The following is a 23,537-nucleotide window of genomic DNA, read 5'->3' on the forward strand; positions in this document are numbered from 1 at the left end:
GTCAGAGACTGCAGACATAGTACAGGAGATGGTCAGAGACTGCAGACAGTCAATAATCAAGAGATAGATAGACTGACTTGTTGGAGACTGTAGATGCTCTTCCTATGACACTGCTAGCAATCACAGCTATTTCCTCCCCTTTACAAATCAATGTTTTATACAGTTCTTTATGGCTTTTGAAACATTTGATATTTCTTCCAGCAAGATTCATTATAATGCAAACCAATTCAGAGTCAGTGTGGCCCAGTACTGAACAGTACACCTGTGTGTTAGGTGATATATGAAGCTATCCAGCCACCAATCCTATGTACATCTGGGCAGAGCTGCCAGCACACATGAACCCAGTCATGCCATGATAGATGTATGATGTACATGCGCTCCGGCGCTGATAGGGTACAACGGGTGTGGCCATGTGACGGCTGACAGTGTGCGCATGCTCAGTCGGCACATACACACAGTGCTGCTACTGCTGCCGCCGCTCCTCTCAGTGCGGATCACTAGCGGCGGCGGTGGCGGAGGGAAGGACATGCTGATCTGACTGGCTCCCCGGATCACACACTGACCGGTCTCCTGTGCTTGTGGTGTGAGCGGGAAGCCCGGGCTCTCTCCATTCTTCCCTGGGATAAGAATGACAGCCCGGTGTTGGCGGCGGCTCCACAGCTCCTCCGGCTATTAAATGGCTCTTGTTACGGTGCAGCGATCCCCCACCCCCAGCACCACCTCCAGCCCCTGTGTGTCGGTGAGTGATGAGGCTAATGATGGTCCAAATGTTCTTTCCCATTGTCTGCTCCTGCCAGCTCTTCCTGCCTTGTAGTGTCCACCGGCGCCTCTGTGCGCATGCGCGGCCGCTGCTGTCTGCTCGCCATCCTTCTGCTTCTCCCTCCAATGTACCAGGGCCTGTCACTGGAACTCACCTGCTGTGCTATTGGGGTCTAGTGCCTGGTCCCTGCTCAAGGACAGCCAGACCTGGGTTAGCTAAATATATATCATATATAATTATATCTCTTTTGTGTATTATATCTTGGACTGGACGTATGCTTGTAGTCCCCTCGGCCATGCGTTTCTTGCAGTTTGTGCAGGTTACCATAGGTAACATTTCTAATGACTTACCTGTATTTAATGGGACCACCACACCCTGTCTGACGTATGTTTCATGCACCTCAGGTGGTTATAAAGGGGTACGGTATATGTAGGGGCACTAAGTGTAGACTGGTGTGTGTGGAATCCATCGTTGTCTATATTATTGGCTCCTTGGGGTAAAGAAGGGTGCTGGATAATGGACGTTTCCTGTTTGCATGCCTTGGACAGCTCTATATGAGGTTTATGGATAATGGCCACCAGGCGTACAGTGGTTGTGGGTTCTAGCTGCTGTCATGATGCCGCCTTATGTTCCCGTAGTCCTTGGGTTTACCTTACCTATGCCCGTGTTTCTCAACCTTTTCGGGGAACCCTTGATATAACTTTCAGATCTTAAGAAACCCAGCTATAATTACTATATCCACAGCTCACAGTGCATTACATGGAGATCAATAGGAAGAATGTCTGATACAGTTCTGGCCAGTGGGAAGAATTGAATGTCATCCTTACAGATAGCGATCATTGGTGTCACTTAAACTGACTGAAGAGGCACAACTTGCACAAGGAACCCCTAGCAACCTCTGAAGAACCCTGGCTGAGAAACACTGGTCTATAGTATTGGCTCATTGGGATATAGAAAGATACTAGGGCAGCTTTGATAGTATGGATGTTTCCTAAATACATGTATTGGGCAGCTCTTTGTTTATGGATAATGGCCACTAAGATGTAGAATGGTGGTGGGTTCCAGGCGCTGTCATGATGCCTACATCTGTAGGTTCTCATAGTCCTTGGGTCTACCTTCTCTTTGGCCTTCATGCAATACCAAGGACATAATGCATGCAGAGGGTTCCCCTTGTTCTCTGTGTTCCTCCTAGAAATTATTATTACACAGTATTTATATAGTACCATCATATTACTCAGTGCTGTACAAAGTCAATAGTCATGTCCTTAGCTGTCCCTCAAAGAGGCCCATAATATAATGTCCCTAGTCATATGTCATTATCACAGTGTAAGGTCAATTTTGGGTGAAGCCAATTAACCTAACTGCATGTTTTTGGGATGTGGGAGGAAACCGAAGCACCTAAAGGAAGCCCACGTAGACACAGAGAGAACCTGCAAACTCCATGCAGATAGTGTGCTGGCCAGGATTTGAACCTGTGATCTGGTGTGGCAAAGGCCAGAGTGCTTACCACTGAGCCACCATGCTCAGAAATGTTTTTTAGGCCGGGTGGGAGGATGATGTAGGGGGGTGGCAGATCCTGTATTGTGACCCAACTTTTCATTGTCCACCCAGTAAACATCCGGGTGGTTATTAAAGAGTGCCTGGTGGTGCGCCCGGCTAAAAGGGGCTGTGAAGAACAATGTCTTAGTGGGCACAACAGGAACTATGGAACAAGCATATGGATCTTCTGCTAAGTGCTTGCTTGTCTAGGTTTTTGTGGGGTCCTTCAGTTCCTAGGATATTGTCGATATTGCTGGATTGGAGGTGAGAAAAGCAAAGGCGAGCTCTTTTTACACAATTGGGTTGACAGATATTCTAAGAACTCATCAGGGAACGCATTGCTTGTCAGTGATGAGGACTACTGAAAGACCTTGAACTTCTGTAGAACCTCTTGAGAGCCTCCTGTCAGTTGTTGCACATTGTGTCTTGAAATCTGCTTTGATAGCATTCCCATTATTTGTAATCGTGGCGCTGAAGGATAATAGGATTGTTTAAAGTCCAAAATATAATTTTTTAAATAACTTAAATACATGACTGGCATTAATTATTTATAGACATTGCCCACCAAAGCCTTGATCACATACATATAAAAATCATAAAGCTGTTTCCTTTCTTGGAATACTTGGGGCCATTGTTTAGAAAGAACTGGAATTTATGACTAATTTTTATTTGTGGGAAAAAAGTCCAGCTGGGTACCAATGTTACGAATCCTGTGTTCCGGTTGGTTGACAAAGCAAGATCTGTTCTTTCAATGTCCTTCAACTACAACATAATAAGACAATGCAGATTTAATAAACATGGTGGCAGTGTCTTCAATCAGAATGTAGTTGTATCTTTGTGGGTCTGTGGAATAAAGTGCGCTCGGTATATTTTGACTGGAAGTGTCCAAAGAGGAACTGTTATTGCCTGTAGAAGTGAATGAGTCTTTTCTTTCTGCTTTCAAAGCTTCCCTCAATCCCAACAATCCAGTGGCAATCAAGTTCAAAGGTCCCAAAATTGTCCTCTAGCCATATGTATGTGTATGTGTTCCTAGCAAATAATAATATCCTTCATATTCCCTTGGCATCAGCATGCATGTCGAGCAATTTTCCATTGATGTTCATGAGATAGTAACACACAGTTCTGGCTTTTCTGTTTTGTGCTGACGTATCAGTAGAGTAGGATGACAAATTGGATGAAGCTCTCCAAACCACCAGGTCTCTGGTGAGCGGACACCTGTATCCTTATGTAATCGTTTCCTGCACATATGTGATGGGATTGCTTCATTATTTTTTTTAAAGTGTCATTGTTTTAGATTTATAACCCAAAATAGATATATTATTTTCTATTTTCTTTGTAATTTGCATTTTTGATTGTAGGTATTCTAAGATGAGATTTGAACATTGTATGTGAGTAAAGTTCCCAGGCCCTGTTAATGGGATGGCTCTGAGCCAATTTTGTATATGACAGTTTATTTGTGAGTTCTAAGTTGTTATATATAAGGCAGAATGCCTTCATTGTGTTTTCTGTGGAAGAAATGTTGTTTAGGGATCCTTGGTACAATCTTCTGAAAAACTGTTTACACTTTCCTCTGCTTAGTTATCTCTATAAAGGTTCATAGCTTTCCTACATTATAGTGGACATTGTGATGACCTGCTGATTTTTGGTGAATTGGAGCTTGGCTCCCAAAAATAAAATTGTGACCAGGCTATGAATAGATATTTACAGTAAATAAACTTTAACACTGATCTTTGTAGCTGTAGGCACTATGTAGTTATTCATTCCAAAAGTTTGCAGCGGAAAAGACGTCTAGTTTTAATTTAACAACTCGGCTCTTCTTGGTCCCCCCTCTGGGATCTAGTGGGATGTTTAATGAAAATGTAAACAAGAAGTCCTGGAATGGAAATAAGTGATTGAAAATTGGAGCACAAACCTCTAATACGAGTACAAAAGACACTGGCCTTTGACACTTGTTCCAATTGACTTAAATTTAGGAGAATGTAGACCAAGGGTGGAGAAAAAAAGAGAACATTTTTTAAATATGCAGCCAAATATTAAAACCTGACCTCAAAACACCCGTATAACTTGTTCCATTTATGACCATATATGAGGACCTCAAACCTGGGTTTTGATTGGCCGCCTAAAGCAGAAAAGGAGGAGGGGGGGGAGTTCTGTGGAAGAATTTTCTTGCATTAAACTGGTCCAGTGGGTGGGAGAGATCATCTGTCCTCATCAGCTGCAGTCTTTGCTGTGAAGAGAAGGATCCGTGTCCTCTCTCCTGTCATTTCTTTCAGCCAATCATGTGAATTGGCTCCTATCTTGTCATTTAATTCAGCCAATCACACAAGCTGGCTTATGTGATTGGCTGATTAAAATGACCGGAGTGAGGACAGATCCTTTCTGGCACATTGAAAGCTGCAGCTAACAAGAATGACTGTGACCCGGTTCTGCACAGCCTGCGGACCTGTAGTTGTGGACATAAATGTGTCTTGTGAAACACTGGATGAATTATTCCTTAGTACCTGCAGCTTTAGAGGTCAGTGGGGGCTTGTTGTAAAGCCTACTAATTATGAATTATGTTTAATGACTCAACCAGCCAGGCACCTTCGGTAGAATTGTAATTTTAGGCCCTAAATCAGGCTATTGGGCACCAAGCTGTATATTAGTTGATTTTTTTTACTGTGAGGAGAAGACATAAAAGTGTCATTTTGGTTATATTTAGTGTAATTAACAGCTCTTCTTTTTAAAACAACATCCTGCACTTCCATTAGAGCAGAGCTCCTTGTAGAATAGTAGTTAGGATTGGCTGGTCTCCAGTCATATTATTGATTAAATGCCCATTAAAAATGTAAATAATTGCGTATCAAATTTTATTATGTGACTTTATATTCTTTATTCATTTGGTTTACATTTGACAGAATAGGTAGGTAGCAGCTATTTTCTTTACAGGGAGCCTTTTTTTTATCAATTCCTTTTTATTAATCTAGTTCACATTCAGTCCCACACCTTATGGTGGTGCTCATGCTTCTTTCACCCACTTTATGCTCTCATTTGAGATTTACATTGCAAGGGGGGGTTCTTGATTTTTTGTGCAAGTCTTCAAAGCTATGTTTACACCTGGTAAGCTTTCAAAACTTTTACACCTGGCCTGGAATCCAAAGGACCTTGCAGTGATCTATTTAAAGACTAACATAGGTACTTTAAACAACCGGCTAGGTGTTTGTTTTTTAATTACCCTGTTTAATTTTTGAGTATTTACCCTGTAGTATGAAATAAAGGCCTTTGCTAGTGCTCTTCCCTCTGCAGTGCCGGGGCCTTGGTTCAAATCCCGGCCAGGACATTATCTTCAAGGAGTTTGCATGTTCTCCGCGTGTTGGTGTGGGTTTCTTCTGGACATTCCTGTTTTGCCTAAACCTCCAAAAACATGCCGTTTGGTTAGCTGGCTTTCTCAGAAACTGTCCTTAGTACAAGTGGAAAAAAGCACAACCAAAATGCTGTTCAAGCTGCTGGACACAATATGGACACGTTCGAATAATATTAAAGAATAAAAGAAAGTCCTTTGTATTCTCGCCATAGCTTCTGCATTTGTACTGAATCTGTATTGCTGCCAGTCCTAATTAGGTTGGCTCACTGTAAATATTTACATTTTGAAGGGAAATTACTTTTGCCAAATGGCTTATTACTGGTCAAGAGGAGACGAGAAGACTTCTTCATCCCGTCCCATTCTGCCCTTTGCTGTGAAATCTTTCATGATGAGGCTTCTTTGTGTTTTGCTTTGTAGATAACTTAATCAGCTATTCGTTACTACATTAGGGTTTCTTTTGAAGTGCACATATTCTCGCATCTGTGCTTCCTTCCATAGTTGGCACAATTGCATACATAGTCTTGTGTGTGTGTGTTTTTTTTTTTTAAGGAAGAATTGTGTTAGAAAGCATTCGTAATACAAACTGAGAACTGCAGGCTCCATTTTTCTTGTGCTGTTGGTTGCTTGTGCCTGTAATTCAGATGAAAGCTCTGGGATTTGCTAATGTATTTGCCTATTGATATATTTATGCTCTACTAAACATATAGCATGACCTATTATTGTCATTGATCAGCATATTCTTTCTTTGGTATGCTATGATTTTTTATTATAAGGATATACATATATAAAGGAATATACAAATCAATATATATCTCCAGGTATAATATGTACTGATGTTTGAACAATATAAATGACTGACTGGTAGGTAGTATATGGGGTAAAATATTTATAAAAGATAGCCATTTTCTCATAAAGCTGACCTGTTAGAATTAATATGTTTTGGCTAATGCACTGTTGAGAGAATAAAGAAACGTCATATTTTATTATTCAATCTGTAGGATATCTGTCTGTTTTATAGCATTGCTTTTAGATGCCCAAAACAAACACGCTTTCCATTATATACAACCATGGCCCCCCAATCAACTATTCCTGTCTCTCCACCTAAATAAAAGCTTTAGGCAAAGCTCTTCCTTAATAATTCATGTCACACCAATATACCACCTTTTGTCTGCGCCCCTGTGAAATGTTTCCTTCCAGCAACTAGATACATCTGAAAATAACCTGCCAAAGAGTTTACCAGCTGCATTACATGAACACAAAGTATATATTAGCTGTTTTTATAATGAAGTACGCTTAAATCTTACAGATCCCTTAAACATGATATATGTACTTACCCTATTGTGTAGTATCGTGTGACCTGACTAGTGATAACATCGGTAACCACAAGGCACATTTCATGTTAGTGTGGCTGTTTATTCTTTCACTTTCATATAAACAATGAAAATGCCTATGTTTGCTGCAAAATTGCATGTTGATATTATATCCTTTATTACGTATTCTGTGACTTTACAGGTGTCTGTTTTTTTTTTTTTTTTTTTAAACATCACTTGTCTGTTTAGTAGTCCAGTGTTCTCCCCAGAAATTTGTTTCAGGTGGGTGGGGGGGAGCTGTATCTGGGTGTATCTTTTAGTATACCCAGTTGTTCATGCCGTAGGAATCCAGTACCTTCCCATAAATCTGTCCGCTTTCTACCTCTACAGTGTTCTCCCTAGCTCCTATTAGCTGGGCGCACCACCCGGCATTTTTCAGTAACCACTCGGCTGTTTTTGGGTAGTTACTGAAGAGTTGGGTCATAGTACAGGGTCTGCCACCCACCTACAATTTCTTCCCACCTGGCTTAAAACATTTGCTGGGTTCAACACTATTTTTTACTTTGTTCCCACTTTCTAATGCCCGCTCCCTATGTTTAATTTTTTTTGTTATTATATGCCCCAGCTGTCCAGTACCCATGTTTTTTGACTTAACTTTTCAGTAACCATCCAAAAACAGCCAGGTGGTTGCTTAAAGCTGTTGGGTGGTGCACCCAGCTAAAAGGTCCTGGGAAGAACAGTGTAGACAGAAGCTTCTCCATGGTCCCTGGCTAGCTGTCTGTCTTTTACAGAAACAGAGATGGTGGTAATCAGGGCAGTCCTGCAGTGTGCATGTTATCCAAGTGTAAGATGCAGGGCAAGGGTATCTCAGATAAACCAGCGTGATCTCTCTCTTGGTCCTGAATACTTTGCATTTACATAATTCTCCAAGCATCTGTTTGTGTAGAGAAATCCATTTGCATTTTGGCTCACAGCTGCCGGTAAAATACCGTGGTCATATACCTTGGACAGGAAAACAAATTCTTGCATAAGTTATTAGTTGTGAACACGTGCCTGCCTGAGTTTTCCTGAAACAAGCCATTGATACAAAATGAATCCAAGTACTGCCTGGAAGAGCAGAAAAAGACGGATCCATTGAAAATAATGCTGAGTTATGGCTTGTGCCGTTTCAGAGTTCTGTATGCGTTACTATTACCATGGCTACCAGCTATGTGTAGTAAATTGATTACTACGCTTTCAAGTATCCTCATAGATGTTCTAGCCTAGAATTACCGTGCTCGTATTATAGAACTTTGCAGCATTTTTAATACAGATACATATTGACATATTGCTTATTTCTGTTCTTCAGAATAATTGTGCTGCAGATGTACAAATCTTCATTATGTTCGCAGTAAATTACATCATGTAGCCCTCTATGTTCTGCAGGCTTGATGCTCAGCAAAGCTCTTTGTGTTGTATTTGCAGCAGAATAAGGTTTCAAGTCTATGCAAATGTTGGTGATGCTGCACGATCCATTCTTGAGTCGTTTGCCATTGTTAAGAGTAATTACCTGGCATTGATCGCAGATTTTACCAGTGCTTCACAATGTGTTTAGTTGACTTCCGTTTTTAGTAGCTTTGTGTGCCATTCTGTAACTAAATGCAGATGATTTTTGCTCATGTGGATAACTTTTTTTCTTGATTTTGGGCAGCATGGTGGCTCAGAGGTTAGCCTCCGGCCTTGACAGCACTAGGTCCCAGGTTCGAATCTTGGCCAGAACACTATCCGCATGGAGTTTACAGGTTCTCCCCGTGTCTGCGTAGGTTTCCTCTGGCTACTCTGGTTTCCTCCCACATCCCAAAAACATGCAGTTAGGTTAATTGGCTCCCCCCCTAAAAATTGATCTTGGTCTGTAATAAAGACATATGACTGAGGTAGGGACATTAGATTGTGACCCCCTTTTGAGGGCCAGCTAGTGACAAGACTATGAACTTTGTACAGCACTGCGCAATATGATGGCGCTATATAAATACTGTATAATAATAATAGATAGATTAGAATTTGGGGTATGGGAGCCGAACTGGAGAACCTAGTGCAAATTTACACAAATTGAAGGAGAATATAGAAGTACTCTGTGATGTAAATGCTTCAGGGGTATCTAAACCCAAGGCTTCACTGCTGCAAGGGCAGATTGCAAAGAATTGGAGCAGTGCGCTGACCCAGTGATTAGATCTGGTTAGCGTAAATGGCTTAGATTAAACAAGCTTTCCTTTTAGGTTGTTGATCTCACATGTATAAATTTAAGCATCAAGCGTGTTAGTTGATTGAATGGAAGACACTTAGATAATCTGCTTGTGTACAGGTTTGATTTACAGACTTGGCCTTTTAATTGTATTGCTTTTCAAATAATAATGATGACTGGAAATGATTCATTAAGAAAATTAAATTGAACCCTAATCTGCCTCACCCCATGCCTTTGCATATGCCTCTGGGCTGAGTTGTAAAGTATTTAGAAATGTGTTAATTATTAAGAATATGTTTTATCATGATAGTATCCTTGTTCCTTTCTCTTGTTTGAAGATTCTTTACACATAGCTGCTTTGCAGGCTGCGATCTGATGGGGGTCACTGAAGAACAATCATTTATATGAGTGTTCCTTATTTATGTGTCAGCCATGGCTGAGCGCTTACATGGGCCGTTCATCAGACCAGCGGAGCTTTATTATTCTGTCTCAGGTGTGGCATATATTGTCTGGCTTCAAAATTGCACATATTGCAGCCATATTGCAATACTTTGTCTGATATTTCCACCCCATTAGAGACTAGCACATGAAAACTGTAATTTCTAGGTATGTATGGTATGTTAAGGCCCAGTATATTCATCACCCAGCAATCCTATACATTAACACTTCTACATGTGTTTTGACTTTTTGCATGTAAAAGCATCACATATCAAAGTGTTCTTTTATTTAATGCATGTGTACTGAACATTCCTGGAGAAATGTCTTACGCGGTTACACAAGAACATGTACAGCTAGTCCCTGGGTTACATACAAAATAGGGACTGTAGGTTTGTTCTTAAGTTGAATCTGTAAGCAAATCGAAACATGTACATTATTTTAATAAATGCAATTGGGACAGATGTCTGTCTCAACATAAATAGGCCTCCGACCTGCACATCAGGAAGCAGGGAAGCCCGATTCGTATCCAGGAGTCGTTTGTATGTCAGATGTCCTTAACCCGGGGACTACCTTTAAATTGATGCTGATTTCTAACCTGTCCGAACCATAATACATCAGAACCTTCTACATAACCAGCAAAACTACTGTTTCTACAAGTTTCCTCCTAAAGGGGAGATTTTGGCATCCAGCAAAAGTTGGTATGTCTATCTTTTACGTGTCAGAGAAGCTCTTGAATTCCTACATATGTAATTTTGGGTATCATGAGACAAGTTTGGCTGTGTACTCCAATATGTGACCCTGTCAAACTGTCGCCCCCAAATCCTGTTCTCCAGTGAGTTGAGTGTGTCTGCCTGGTAAGGAGAACCATGATTTTTGTTTTCTTCTGCATAAATATATTCTCTGTATATTTCTAAAGAGAATCTGATATAGCAACAGTAATATGAAACTTATCAGAACATATTTTCTGCTTTTTTTTTTCCTTCATTATTGCCTTTCCTAATGCCTAATTAAATACAGCAGAGCATTTCTGTGCATGTAAGAGTGCCTGGGCACATTCTACTGCCTTGGTGCTTGTTGGGCATAACCCTGGCTATGCCTGCTTTTAAATCTAATTTACATTGATGGTGTTATCAGGCTGTAGGTTGAAGGAACAAGAAGAGTTTTTTTCTTCAAATACAATTGTCTCAGATGTATCGAAGGGTCAAGATATGCTTGAAATTTAGCAGAACTTTAGGTAAGCAGCCTCATACATTGAAGTTGAATTACGAATGTGCAACTACCCTTAATATTCACCTGATAGATGGCATACCTGCATTTCTGACTAACCTAACCTGACCTAACCCCCTGCAGTTTAAGGGATACAGCTTGGTCAAGACCTAGCCAGCCTTTGGATAGATAATGAAGGAACAATAAATAGCGCATTGATCAGTTCTTGCCTGTCTCCTCCTATCAGAAAGTGTGTTAGGCTGGGTAATAATTGTCGTTGGAAAGGATATTTAACAATCCTTTCCAACAACAGGCTGAACGATGCATGAATGAGCGCTGTACATACAGAGCCGATCTGCTTCGAGGGTAGGGGGAGAACGACGGAATGGCACCCTGCTGCACTTTCCCATTCACTTGCATTACGATTGTTCAGCGTCTGTGGATAACCTAGGAGGGTCATCAGAACGACGAACCTCAAGCGCTGTACACACTCCAGATTCTCATCTGATATCAGCCCTGAGGCGATTATCGGACGAGAATCATCTGACGTGTGTACCAGACAATTACAGGGCTCATCAAATGTAATGATTTACCCGCCGCAGTTCTATCTAAAAAATCCTTCAATTATATTAGTGCTTCAGCTTGTCTGAACGGACATTTTCCATGTATGGCCGAGCTCACACGTGCCATCTGTCACTGACAATGGCCTCCCTGATGAGAGAACCGACAAAGCAGTATGACTCAGGGATGTCTTCATGGGGACAAGCTGTTTAATTTGGTGCTATGGGGAAGGGAGAAGGGGCAGGATTGAAGCTGCTACACTGAACTTACTAAAACCCAACATCTACATAGCATAATTCACATATTTTTTATGTACGTGAGTTCAAGTTTAAGGCTGGGTCACATCTGTGTGGTTGTCACCGTGCCGCATGGTATTGCTTATAACAAATGTTGTTGTGGTGCTGATGCACCTTGTCGGTGGACCTTGTGTACATCGCACCGCAGCACACAGTACCACATATACCATCTGTTGCATTGCAAATCTAAACAAAAAGAAGATGCACACACATTTTGTGTGTGCTAGGCAGCCTGTTCAAATGAATGAGCAGCCTGACCCCAATTCCATCAGCAAGCAGTGCACATCTGTGGCTGCATAGATGTGAACCCAGCCTAAAGGTAAATTCCAAGCAAATATAATAGACATGAATGAAAACCTGAAATTATTGGTAAATTCTTGCTTTTATTTTATGAAATGCAGGCTTTGTTGGCATCAGCCCCTGCAGTCTTCTGTGCCCTCTATATAGCATAAGGGGAAGGAGAAGCAGCATTAGTTGTTGGGTTTGCTGCAGTGCAAGAAGCATGTTAAAGGAAGCTGTGCTTGGCAATAAAGTAAATTCATCACTGTGCTTGTTCTTCTTTTACTGTTCAGTCACTATCACCTGTCCCAGGTGGTATAGGGAAGGGTGACCTGTAAAAGTGTAACTTCAAGAGTGAAAAAAAAGATTGGGTATTAATTATTATTATTATTAATATTATTATTACTATTATTATACAGTATTTATATAGCTCTAACATATTACACAGCATTGTACAAAGTCCGTAGGCATGTCACTAGCTGTCCCTCAAAGGAGTTCACAATCTAATGTCCCTACCATAGTCGTATGTCATTACCACAGTCTAAGGTCAATTTTGGGTGAGCGGGTGGTTTGGGCGGTCGAGCCAATTAACCTAATTGCATGTTTTTGGGTTGTGGGAGGAAACCAGAGTACCCGGAGGAAACCCACCCAAACACGGGGAGAACCTGCAAACTCCAATCAGGTAATGTCCCAGGCGAGATTCAAACCTGGGACCCAGCACTGCAAAAGTTCAGCTGCGTGGTTGTGACAGAGCTAAATGCATTCTGCTCCTTTTTTGAATTGACATATAAATACCTAGCATGTCCTAAAATCGGGGAAACACGGTAGTTCCAAGTGTTAAATCCTGAGTAAGCAATCTACATTTCCACTGTCTTTCCTTGTTCTCTTACACGTCATGGAAAACTGCCGAATCATTAATTGTATTTCTTTTTTTTATAGTCATGTTAAGCTGTCACTATACATGTTTCTTAATTGCACTTAACGTGGAAGCCAATTCAGTTGCAAAGATGTAAAACGAATGCCTGATGACTCACGCTCGTCAGTAGTTCTTTGGCTGCTGTCCTGGATTTTAATTTTTCCTACACAGAGGAGTCAGCCACTGAGCTTGTCAGTCAATGCTTTTTTTATTCTTTTCAATTGTTCTTGTCTTTTCTTTATATTAATGTGGACAACTAAAAGTATTCAATATTGTTCTTTTTGCTCTAGGTGTCTAGAAGTGTTTAGAAATGTATGGATAGTTTAAAGAAATGTTTGATGGCCAAGTTAATGTTGTACAATAGAAAATGTTTCTATAAAAACACATAACTCAATTGGGGACAAATGTTCTTTCTTAAAAAGAATAATAGCTTTTTATAGGCTGAGTCATTTATTTTATCTTTACATGTGACTTGCCCTTTTTGATTAGTAGGTTTTCATTTTTGCTTTAACAGTTGTTTTTTAAAGAGTTGTACAAAGTCAATATAAATCAGTCTGAAAGATTTTTTGCCCTGTTGCTGATCCTTAGATCTCAATAGCTTTCTTTTGTTTAAATTCTTGCACCGTGCCGCTTCGGGTAGCATTTGGTGTTGCTGCATGGCCTGTATTCGTCAGTTGGTAGTTTCAAATTGTAGAGACATATGTATAAAAAGTTGAATACAGAATTTGTCATTAAAAAGCAGATGGGCTTCTAAAAGTGATGAAAAGATGTGTTGAAATACCTGTATTCTTGCGATCTTTAAAAGCATGAAAAGTGAACCGTATGTTTGGAAAAAACACTTTCTTTCCTTATGGCATACTCAACTTTAAAGTGACAAATGGCTGTAATAAAATTGTAATCTGTTTAATAATTATAAGGAACAGCACAGTAAATGTCTAAAGTGGTGTTCATTATAGAAGTGAATAGTTGTTATCTTTAGGCAGTTACCACTATTATAAAACTGCTTTTGTTTGTGTATCAAAACTTTGTTTGTGTATCAAAACTGTTTTTTCTAGCGAGCATCCGGTTTGCCTCTTTATAAATGGGCCCCATAGTAAATCTGGTGCCTATTGCTTATTACTCACAATGGATATCAGATGAACAATGGGGAAAAAATGTTTAATTACACCACCCTTGCTGGAATATTGGGTCAGATGTTCTTTTTAATTAAAGCTGCTTCTGTACTCTTCTTTTCAACATAAAGAAAGTTTACCTGAAGCCTAAATACCCAGTTGAGAGTTGTATACTCTTTACCTGCCAATTTGGTTTGATTCATCTATTACATACATGCAGTGATTTTAAAGATTGGAGACTTACTTTGGATTCCACCTGATCTTTACAACTTTTACTGGGTGAAAAGAATCTGTAGGGGGGGCGGGGTGTTTGTGTACTGTGGCTCAACTTTTCAGTAACCACCCAAAAACAGCCATTTGGAATGGAATTACATTTCTCTATGCTTAAGAGAAAACACACAATTCATACAATTTGCTAGAAGGTATCTTTAAAGAATGTAAACACAACTGTGGTCTCAACATGTTCACAGCATGACTCTGTACCTATACATAGATAATATGTGACATTTGCAAGTCGGCAGATGTTTGAGTTACTGGCTTAATCAATCCTGCCGCAGTACAGGCGGTATTAGGTATCATAATGACTCACCATCTGACACACCTAATGGTGCGACCAATTAGAAATCATGCAGATGAAGGACTCTATTGTATGTCATTCTGAACAGACATATTAAATTAGTAATTTGCCTGTGTGTAATAGAGGGAGAACCCATGTGTACGTACATGCAACAAATTGATGGGTCACCATAAGATAAGATCAGTACCTGTCTCTGGACCATTTATTTTAGTGTGCTATGCAACATTTGTAGCATTGCTGGGAAAAGAAACTTTGGCAGTTTTTTTTAAATTATATGTATAGAGGGAAACATATACATTTTGTTGTATGAATAGTATTTGGGTACCAATCTATTTCCCTTTCGTGTGAAATCAGGTACTGATGTTGAAGAGATGTCAACAAATTTATGGCCATATAGTCAGCCTGGAGTTTAGCTTTAAATGTGGCTTCTTCTAGATTTATTTTAGTTCTGCAGCTCTTGCAGTCTGCTTCATCTCTGTGTTTCGGGTTCTGTCTACAGTTTTATAGTTGTTTTTGTTTTATAGTTGTTTTAACTTTCCCCACACTCTCCTTGAGATGATATAAGGTTAGGACTGTGGAGGAATGTGGTGAAAGTAAGTATATGTGGGTCAGAGAGTTGGCTTTAAAGTTACATAGTCGGTCAGCTCTCTGTATGGGTTATGGATTTAGTGGCAGGAAGAGCAGAAAAAAAACTATATTTTTATATATGTCTTAGGCAAATATCTTAAGGGAAGTCATAAAATACCTATTTTAACCGAATATTAAGAGCGAGGCTCTTGGTGGGATTCTTTTTATTGTCTCTCACATGATAGGTCCGAAAAACAGCCTGTTAAATATAAAACTTTATTCACCCATGTTGGCTTTATTTATCACAAAAGTAGAGGTTATTTGCTCTTATTCGGCTTTGGAAACAGCACGAGAAAGGGCACAAGCAAGGGGGCACTTTACTGTGTTCTACTTCCCCATGGAGGAACCAATCTAGTTTTTCTCTATTGTCAGGTGAGTGTTGCCTTTCCTTCAGTTCTGTAGGTGGTACTTTGGTATACAGTGTTGTTCACATTGTGCTTTTTCTCTGGTTATTTGTCTATGAAGGGACTATCTCGTCTGATGACTCCTTACCGCAAAGAGACCTTGTAAAAGAGGAAGGGTGCGTGAAGTCACAACCATGGATAGCACTATGTAGAATTCTGTTTTTTCTAGCGAGCATCCGGTTTGCCTCTTTATAAATGGGCCCCATAGTAAATCTGGTGCCTATTGCTTATTACTCACAATGGATATCAGATGAACAATGGGGAAAAAATGTTTAATTACACCACCCTTGCTGGAATATTGGGTCAGATGTTCTTTTTAATTAAAGCTGCTTCTGTACTCTTCTTTTCAACATAAAGAAAGTTTACCTGAAGCCTAAATACCCAGTTGAGAGTTGTATACTCTTTACCTGCCAATTTGGTTTGATTCATCTATTACATACATGCAGTGATTTTAAAGATTGGAGACTTACTTTGGATTCCACCTGATCTTTACAACTTTTACTGGGTGAAAAGAATCTGTAGGGGGGGCGGGGTGTTTGTGTACTGTGGCTCAACTTTTCAGTAACCACCCAAAAACAGCCATTTGGAATGGAATTACATTTCTCTATGCTTAAGAGAAAACACACAATTCATACAATTTGCTAGAAGGTATCTTTAAAGAATGTAAACACAACTGTGGTCTCAACATGTTCACAGCATGACTCTGTACCTATACATAGATAATATGTGACATTTGCAAGTCGGCAGATGTTTGAGTTACTGGCTTAATCAATCCTGCCGCAGTACAGGCGGTATTAGGTATCATAATGACTCACCATCTGACACACCTAATGGTGCGACCAATTAGAGATCATGCAGATGAAGGACTCTATTGTATGTCATTCTGAACAGACATATTAAATTAGTAATTTGCCTGTGTGTAATAGAGGGAGAACCCATGTGTACGTACATGCAACAAATTGATGGGTCACCATAAGATAAGATCAGTACCTGTCTCTGGACCATTTATTTTAGTGTGCTATGCAACATTTGTAGCATTGCTGGGAAAAGAAACTTTGGCAGTTTTTTTTTAAATTATATGTATAGAGGGAAACATATACATTTTGTTGTATGAATAGTATTTGGGTACCAATCTATTTCCCTTTCGTGTGAAATCAGGTACTGATGTTGAAGAGATGTCAACAAATTTATGGCCATATAGTCAGCCTGGAGTTTAGCTTTAAATGTGGCTTCTTCTAGATTTATTTTAGTTCTGCAGCTCTTGCAGTCTGCTTCATCTCTGTGTTTCGGGTTCTGTCTACAGTTTTATAGTTGTTTTTGTTTTATAGTTGTTTTAACTTTCCCCACACTCTCCTTGAGATGATATAAGGTTAGGACTGTGGAGGAATGTGGTGAAAGTAAGTATATGTGGGTCAGAGAGTTGGCTTTAAAGTTACATAGTCGGTCAGCTCTCTGTATGGGTTATGGATTTAGTGGCAGGAAGAGCAGAAAAAAACTATATTTTTATATATGTCTTAGGCAAATATCTTAAGGGAAGTCATAAAATACCTATTTTAACCGAATATTAAGAGCGAGGCTCTTGGTGGGATTCTTTTTATTGTCTCTCACATGATAGGTCCGAAAAACAGCCTGTTAAATATAAAACTTTATTCACCCATGTTGGCTTTATTTATCACAAAAGTAGAGGTTATTTGCTCTTATTCGGCTTTGGAAACAGCACGAGAAAGGGCACAAGCAAGGGGGCACTTTACTGTGTTCTACTTCCCCATGGAGGAACCAATCTAGTTTTTCTCTATTGTCAGGTGAGTGTTGCCTTTCCTTCAGTTCTGTAGGTGGTACTTTGGTATACAGTGTTGTTCACATTGTGCTTTTTCTCTGGTTATTTGTCTATGAAGGGACTATCTCGTCTGATGACTCCTTACCGCAAAGAGACCTTGTAAAAGAGGAAGGGTGCGTGAAGTCACAACCATGGATAGCACTATGTAGAATTTGTGACAAAGGTGAAGTCACCAGCCCTGCAAAGTACAGGATTTTTGATTTATTGTGAAAGCATTGTCACAACATGTTTGAAAAGCCAATGTTTTAGGACCGTGCAGGGTCCCTTCCTCAAGGCAAAAAATTGACCTTGCCAGCACAAAGAGGACCTGGCCAGGACACTTATAAAGACCTCTACATTTTACATTTCATATGGCAGTGGCCCACAATTAGTTCTAGTAGCAGAAATGCATGCTTAGATTATATCCTGTTCAGAGGCAGAGTTGTAATTGTGAGAAAATAAGCAATACATTTCTGTTCTTTACTGTTAGTGTATATGCCAGGCAGAAGCTGATCTCCTACTCTGTATATACCAAAGTTTTTCTCATGACTCCAGGATAAGAGTAGCCAATCAGTTTAAGTATTTCAGGTGCTTTATTTTAAACAGGATGTTGTTCCTAAAAGCAATAGAGATGTAACAAATCTACTGGAGCTGAAGATAAACTGACTTTAATTCTGCTTTAATAGGCAACAAAGGTACAATTTTCTGTTAAAGAAAATACCTAATGAGTCTCTTTCATATAAGAAGTCAGTGGACATTGTAGCATATTTTGTTTTAAATTGTAGTGTTGTCCAGGGTTTTAGAAATTACAATGACTTGAAAACTAACTACAACAGAAAGTACATTTGCTGTTTAATAACCTAGTAGACAATTACAGAGCGCTTGTGTTGGTCTTCATTCATGATGATAAAGGAAAAAATTGCTTTATATGTTATGGGTGGTATAATAGCTTTTCCATCTGTAAAATGAAGGAATTTGGTCAGTCTTTGAATAGCCATTGTTTCTCAGGTAAAATGTAGACTTTGAGGCACAAGTGCTGTCTTATGATAAGGCCATGTGAGAGCACATGGAATGATGTTTATGTTTCTCTAGAAAAAAAAAAAATCAAAGTGAAGTTGACAGACAAAACCATCAGATTAGATGTTCTTTCTGAATAATAGGCAATACCAGGAATTTACTGATAAAAAATACTAGAATTTACCCATCTTCCATATACAGGTTGACATTAAAAAAAACGGCAACCTCCGGACCTGAGGAGTGCCGGATTTTAAAAAATTCTGTATTTTTGAAGGCTATACTCATCTCCACACACAGACCAGCCTTCCTCTCGCTGCACCCCCGGACATCTGGCACAGTTCCGGTGAGCATGCAGCAAGGACATCTCATCATGTATTTAGTGTAGCAAGCAAGACCTAACAGCTGTTTCTGGAACAGCGCCATCAAAACATAAGTGGCTAAAAAGTATAATGCAGTAGTTGAAAATGTTCCTATAATGTGCAAACTAAAATGGAAAATGTGGAATGTGTGATTTTGTTTGTTGGGATTGCAAATGGTTGTCTGGTAGATTTTATGGTTTTCTGTAACTCATAAAGTTTACTAACAACGGCCTTCTCATATTTTTGTTATATCTGTTCATGTTTTACACAGATACTCGGTTTTAGTCAGAAAAACAAAGACAGTCATTTTTTTCCACAGAAGAACCCATTTGGTTAAAGGCTGTGGGGGGAAGAACCCCATAGGATTGGAAACCCCATTGGGAGAAGAACCCCCATAGGGTTTTGGTAATCCCACTGGGAGAAAACACCCATTGAATTGATGATCCCATTTTGTGCGCCCAAGACTGTCCCATTGGGGGTCAATGCTTCCTACATTTGCGATCATTGGGGATAATTACCTATACATTAGTGCTCGGGAAGGAAGCCCGCTTTGCTGATATCTAGTTCTTACTATTACAAAAGTCAAAAACTGCTGATTGCTCCAGGCAGCCTGTAGAACCTTGGTTAGGAAAGGTTAGTATGTAATAATGGGTATGCCGAGAATTAACACGTAAAAAGTAGAGTAAAAGTTAAATCACAACTATTTTGCATGCTTGGTCTACGTTGGTGACATTTTAAGAAAATCGGAATAATGTCAGGCAACTATCATTTGCAGTAGGAGGTCAACAATGGCATATACGTTTTTCATGAAACCCTTCCTTTTGAAAAGTTCAGTATTTGGGCTCTGTAATCAAGTGTTATAGGTGCAAATATCAGCAATACAGAGATGGCATTTAGACATTTACAGTGCAGCAAGCTGATGGATGATAGAAGAGATCATGCACACGTTTCTTTGTGCAGTGTGGGAGGTTAACAGATGGCATACATGCCCCCGTTCCCTGGATAAGGATGGCGAGTCCTAGATTGAGAACATTGCATCGTGGACACACTACATATTTACTGTGTTCTAAACAACACTCAAGTCAAATATGAATACTCTTTATTCTAAATAAATCAGGAGCAAAGCCAGCTTATTGCTGTCTCTAATATTCTACCTGCCATTAATCTTGTGCCCCTGGCTGTGCTGATAAGTAACCTTTAGTCATCCATATTCTTGTTTTCTGATCAGCCATGAATGTGCTCTTAAAAAATACATGCCAGCGTTCTCATGTGTTTATATGCTTCCTGTCAGGTTCCTCTGCAGCCTGATGTATTCAAGTTTTTCTGAATTATTATCATTATTATTAATAATAATAAACAGGATTTATATTGCACAGGAGGTGGGGGAAGTCACACAATAGAAGGGGAGATATACACATGTTCATAAATGTTGTTTCATACATGACCTTATTTTAATAGAAATAACCATTCACTGATTTAGGGTCCCTTCTGATGCCATACATTTCTGAAAATGGATTATCTGCAATCAAAATAGTTTATGTAAATCAATGTAGCAGGTTTAGGCTTTGCACACACGTAGGATCACTTCAATATTTTGTGTCCAGTAACAAATGAAAAAACCTTTGCTGTACCCACATCACCATTCTGCTATACAAAGAAGGACGGAGGAGCGAGTGGACCCCGATGTGCTCTCCTCCATAGGAGTGAGCAGTGGTCATTCCCAAATAGTCATTCCTCAGTCTGCCAGGACAGATTGATGAACAATGTTAGGACCGCTGTTCACGACCAGAGACAGGCACAACTTTCCTCTGATGTGTGTACACAGCCTTACATAGGCAGTCTAGCAGCTTTACAATTTGCTTTAAAAGTGAAGCAGAATCTTTATGTCATTCTCACACATTAACTTGAGTTTGTATCTTGGTGCTTTGATGAGTCAGTAAGGACAACAGTATATAAACATTGCTAATAACATTACTTTTACTTGTGTTACAGTTTTGTTCTACCTACTAGTATGTACATTTATGTGTTGGACAAAATTAAAGGTTTGTATACCTTTAACCTTTCCCTAGAGTGACTGTGCTTCTTCTCCATAGATGCAATGCGGTGATGGAACGTGGCCTGGTAGAGGAAGTGTTACTATTACAGAGGGGTGAAGAAGGCCTATGAATTGTAGTCACTATATATGAAGATTTGTGAGATGCAGTATAATTCATTGTCGCCCTTAAAGCGTACAAAAACTCAGAAATTTCACTTGACAGAAAAAAGGGTGCAGCACCGCCCCCTAATTCTTGACAGCCTAGGCGATCATGAATGAATGGGAGTGCAAAGCCTCCCGGGATACCTACGTCAGGCAATCCAGTGAGGCTCTTGGGTGCTCCTTCTGCACATTCCCGGGCATCTCCGGCATGCGTAAAAGGACCTTTTTCGCTCAAACAGAAAAAAAATTTTTTTCATCCTACGTCAACCAATCTCGCGCCTGGGTCGGGTGACGCAGGATGAAGAACAAGAAGAAGTGCAGAAGATGGCGGAGCATGGCACTCCGGCTCCAGGACAAATGTCGGGACGACATGGGACCTGATTTACAACACCCCCAGAGTGATTGCACTGCCCTGGAGGTAAGTGTATTTTATTTTTGCGTTTATCAGTATAGTTCCTCTTTAAGTTTGGATATCTTTAATGTAGAATTTTTAAGGACCAGTAGACAGTTTTTCTTTTTTTAATTAAACTGTAATAGCTTTTTAACTAAATATATTGTGAAACAAAAAACTGCTATTAAGCGCTCTGTTAATTCCCAGTGCAGCAGCCTGCAAAGCAATGAATTTATAAGCGGTTAGCCTCAATCGTATGGTCTTGTGTACATCATGATTAAGGATTTCATGATATCAGACACAGATGCTCACACAGTCCAAACTTATTAATCAGTCCAGCATTTGCTACTTGGGAATGGCTGAACTGTTGCTGTTCCTGGTCCTAATCTGTTATAAGGCAGACTCTGGAATTCTGTGTGGTTTTCATTATGAGATAAACATAACTGCGTCTTTCCCCACAAATATAATTATACCAAGAATGATATGAATTGAAGTAGTTTGTTGTGGAGGTCTGGGATAATCTAACTGTTGGATTTTCATTTAGGTCTATGCACATGCTACGTGCGCGCGTCTGTGAAACGTCTTTGGGTAAACATAGAACTACTAAGGTACAAGATGTGCTAAACACTGGGCTATCCGAGTAAAAGCCAAGTGGCCCTCTCTTCTAGTAAATGGGCCCTCATGAGTGTATTGTATCGTACATTCAGCCATCCAGTACATTTTATTACTTAAACAGTATTTATATAACGCCAGCATTTTATGCAACGCTGTACAAAGTCCATAGCCATGTCACTAACACAATCTAATTAATGTCCCTACCATAGTCATATGTCTTTAATACAGTCTAAGATCAAATTTTTGGGGGAAGCTAATTAAATTTATTTCATGTTTTTGGAATGTGGGAGGAAACTGGAGTACCCGGAGGAAACCCATGCAAACTCCATGCAGATAGTGTCCTGGCTGAGATTCGAACTTAGGACCTAGGACTACAAAGGTGCTAACCTCTGAGCCACCGTGCTGCCCTTTTTTTTTTTACATCCCTTATATTGCATTACCTGATATTTTTGTAGCTGTGTTAATAGAAAACTATTATTTCATGGCATTTGATTCTTTGTACTGGATGGTCATTTTTGTAAGTACAGTATGTGTGTCCTCATTACCAAGTTCCTAGGGCCTACAAATATTTCCTCTGGCATTCCTCCTGCTCAGCTTCAAACACCAATTTAGTGTTAACCTCTGCTGCGTTTTCATTTTTTTGTGTTGTAAATGAAGAGATTCCAACTACTTGTCTAAGTGAATGGAATTTAATACCGCAGGAAAATGTTTTGGGAGTGGTTGGACCTGCGGTTGTCTATCCAGTAACAGAATCATTTTCAGTAATAAACAAGATGGGCTGATTCTGCAGTTATTGCGATCTTCGGGTACATTTCAATGGCTGCCATCCTCCATGCCCACTGTATGGTGCTTCCGGAGGAGTTTTATTGGTCATGGTATTTCTGGCTCTCACTTTAACAAGCTGCCGTCCACAAACATTTTCTTTTTTTCTGTGTGATATTTTGGTTGCAGCTGATGTGGAATTTCACGGAAAACTGATTGAGGAAGCCAGCTGGAAGGAAGTGTGGGTTCTCATGTACAAACTTTATGGCTCACTCCGGGGCCGCAGTTGAACTCTTTGCTTTGAGATTTTACTTACTTGGCATCACTGAGTGAAGTTTCCAAGTATGTAAGGTTACCTCAGGCAACCAGAAACATCTTGTCTAAATCATGGAAATGAATGAGTGAATATTGTAATATAAATGTAGGAAAAGGTTAAAATCTCTGTCAGCTTTTTGTCCCATTGGGGACACATCAGAAAATGACTGAATCTCTCTTAGAATTTCCCATTAGACTGCTGTCATTCCAACTTATTTTAATGATTCCCGCTTTTATTTCTGTTCCGAATAGAATTCAAAATTCTGGATACTTTTTCCTTGCTTCTGTAAGTGCAGGAATGTGATCATCTGGAAAACAAGTGTTTATCTCCCCAGAAGGCAAATGGGCAGCAATAAAAAAATGAGGGGTTAACTTTCCACACACACTCTAAACAAACAAAATGAAAATAAAGTGGCTTTAAATACACGTTAGTTTTGTTTTATTATTATATTGTTGTATTCATATGCCTTAAAATC

The 23,537-nt window shown here is 39.7% G+C and overlaps 1 protein-coding gene across 2 annotated transcripts in view; it reads left to right on the plus strand.

Moving 5' to 3' along the window:
- The first annotated feature begins 453 nt into the window (after positions 1 to 453).
- SSH2 (slingshot protein phosphatase 2) overlaps positions 454 to 23,537 on the plus strand; it is a 153,832-nt gene continuing 130,748 nt past the window's right edge. For both annotated transcript variants that reach the window (XM_072430794.1, XM_072430805.1), the window contains exon 1: positions 454 to 739. In XM_072430794.1, the coding sequence (XP_072286895.1) occupies positions 677 to 739 (63 nt within the window). In that variant the 5' untranslated portion in view covers positions 454 to 676. The remainder of the gene's footprint in view (positions 740 to 23,537) is intronic.

The sequence above is a fragment of the Pyxicephalus adspersus genome, chromosome 1 (genome assembly GCF_032062135.1).
Source record: "Pyxicephalus adspersus chromosome 1, UCB_Pads_2.0, whole genome shotgun sequence".
Taxonomy (NCBI): Eukaryota; Metazoa; Chordata; class Amphibia; order Anura; family Pyxicephalidae; genus Pyxicephalus; species Pyxicephalus adspersus.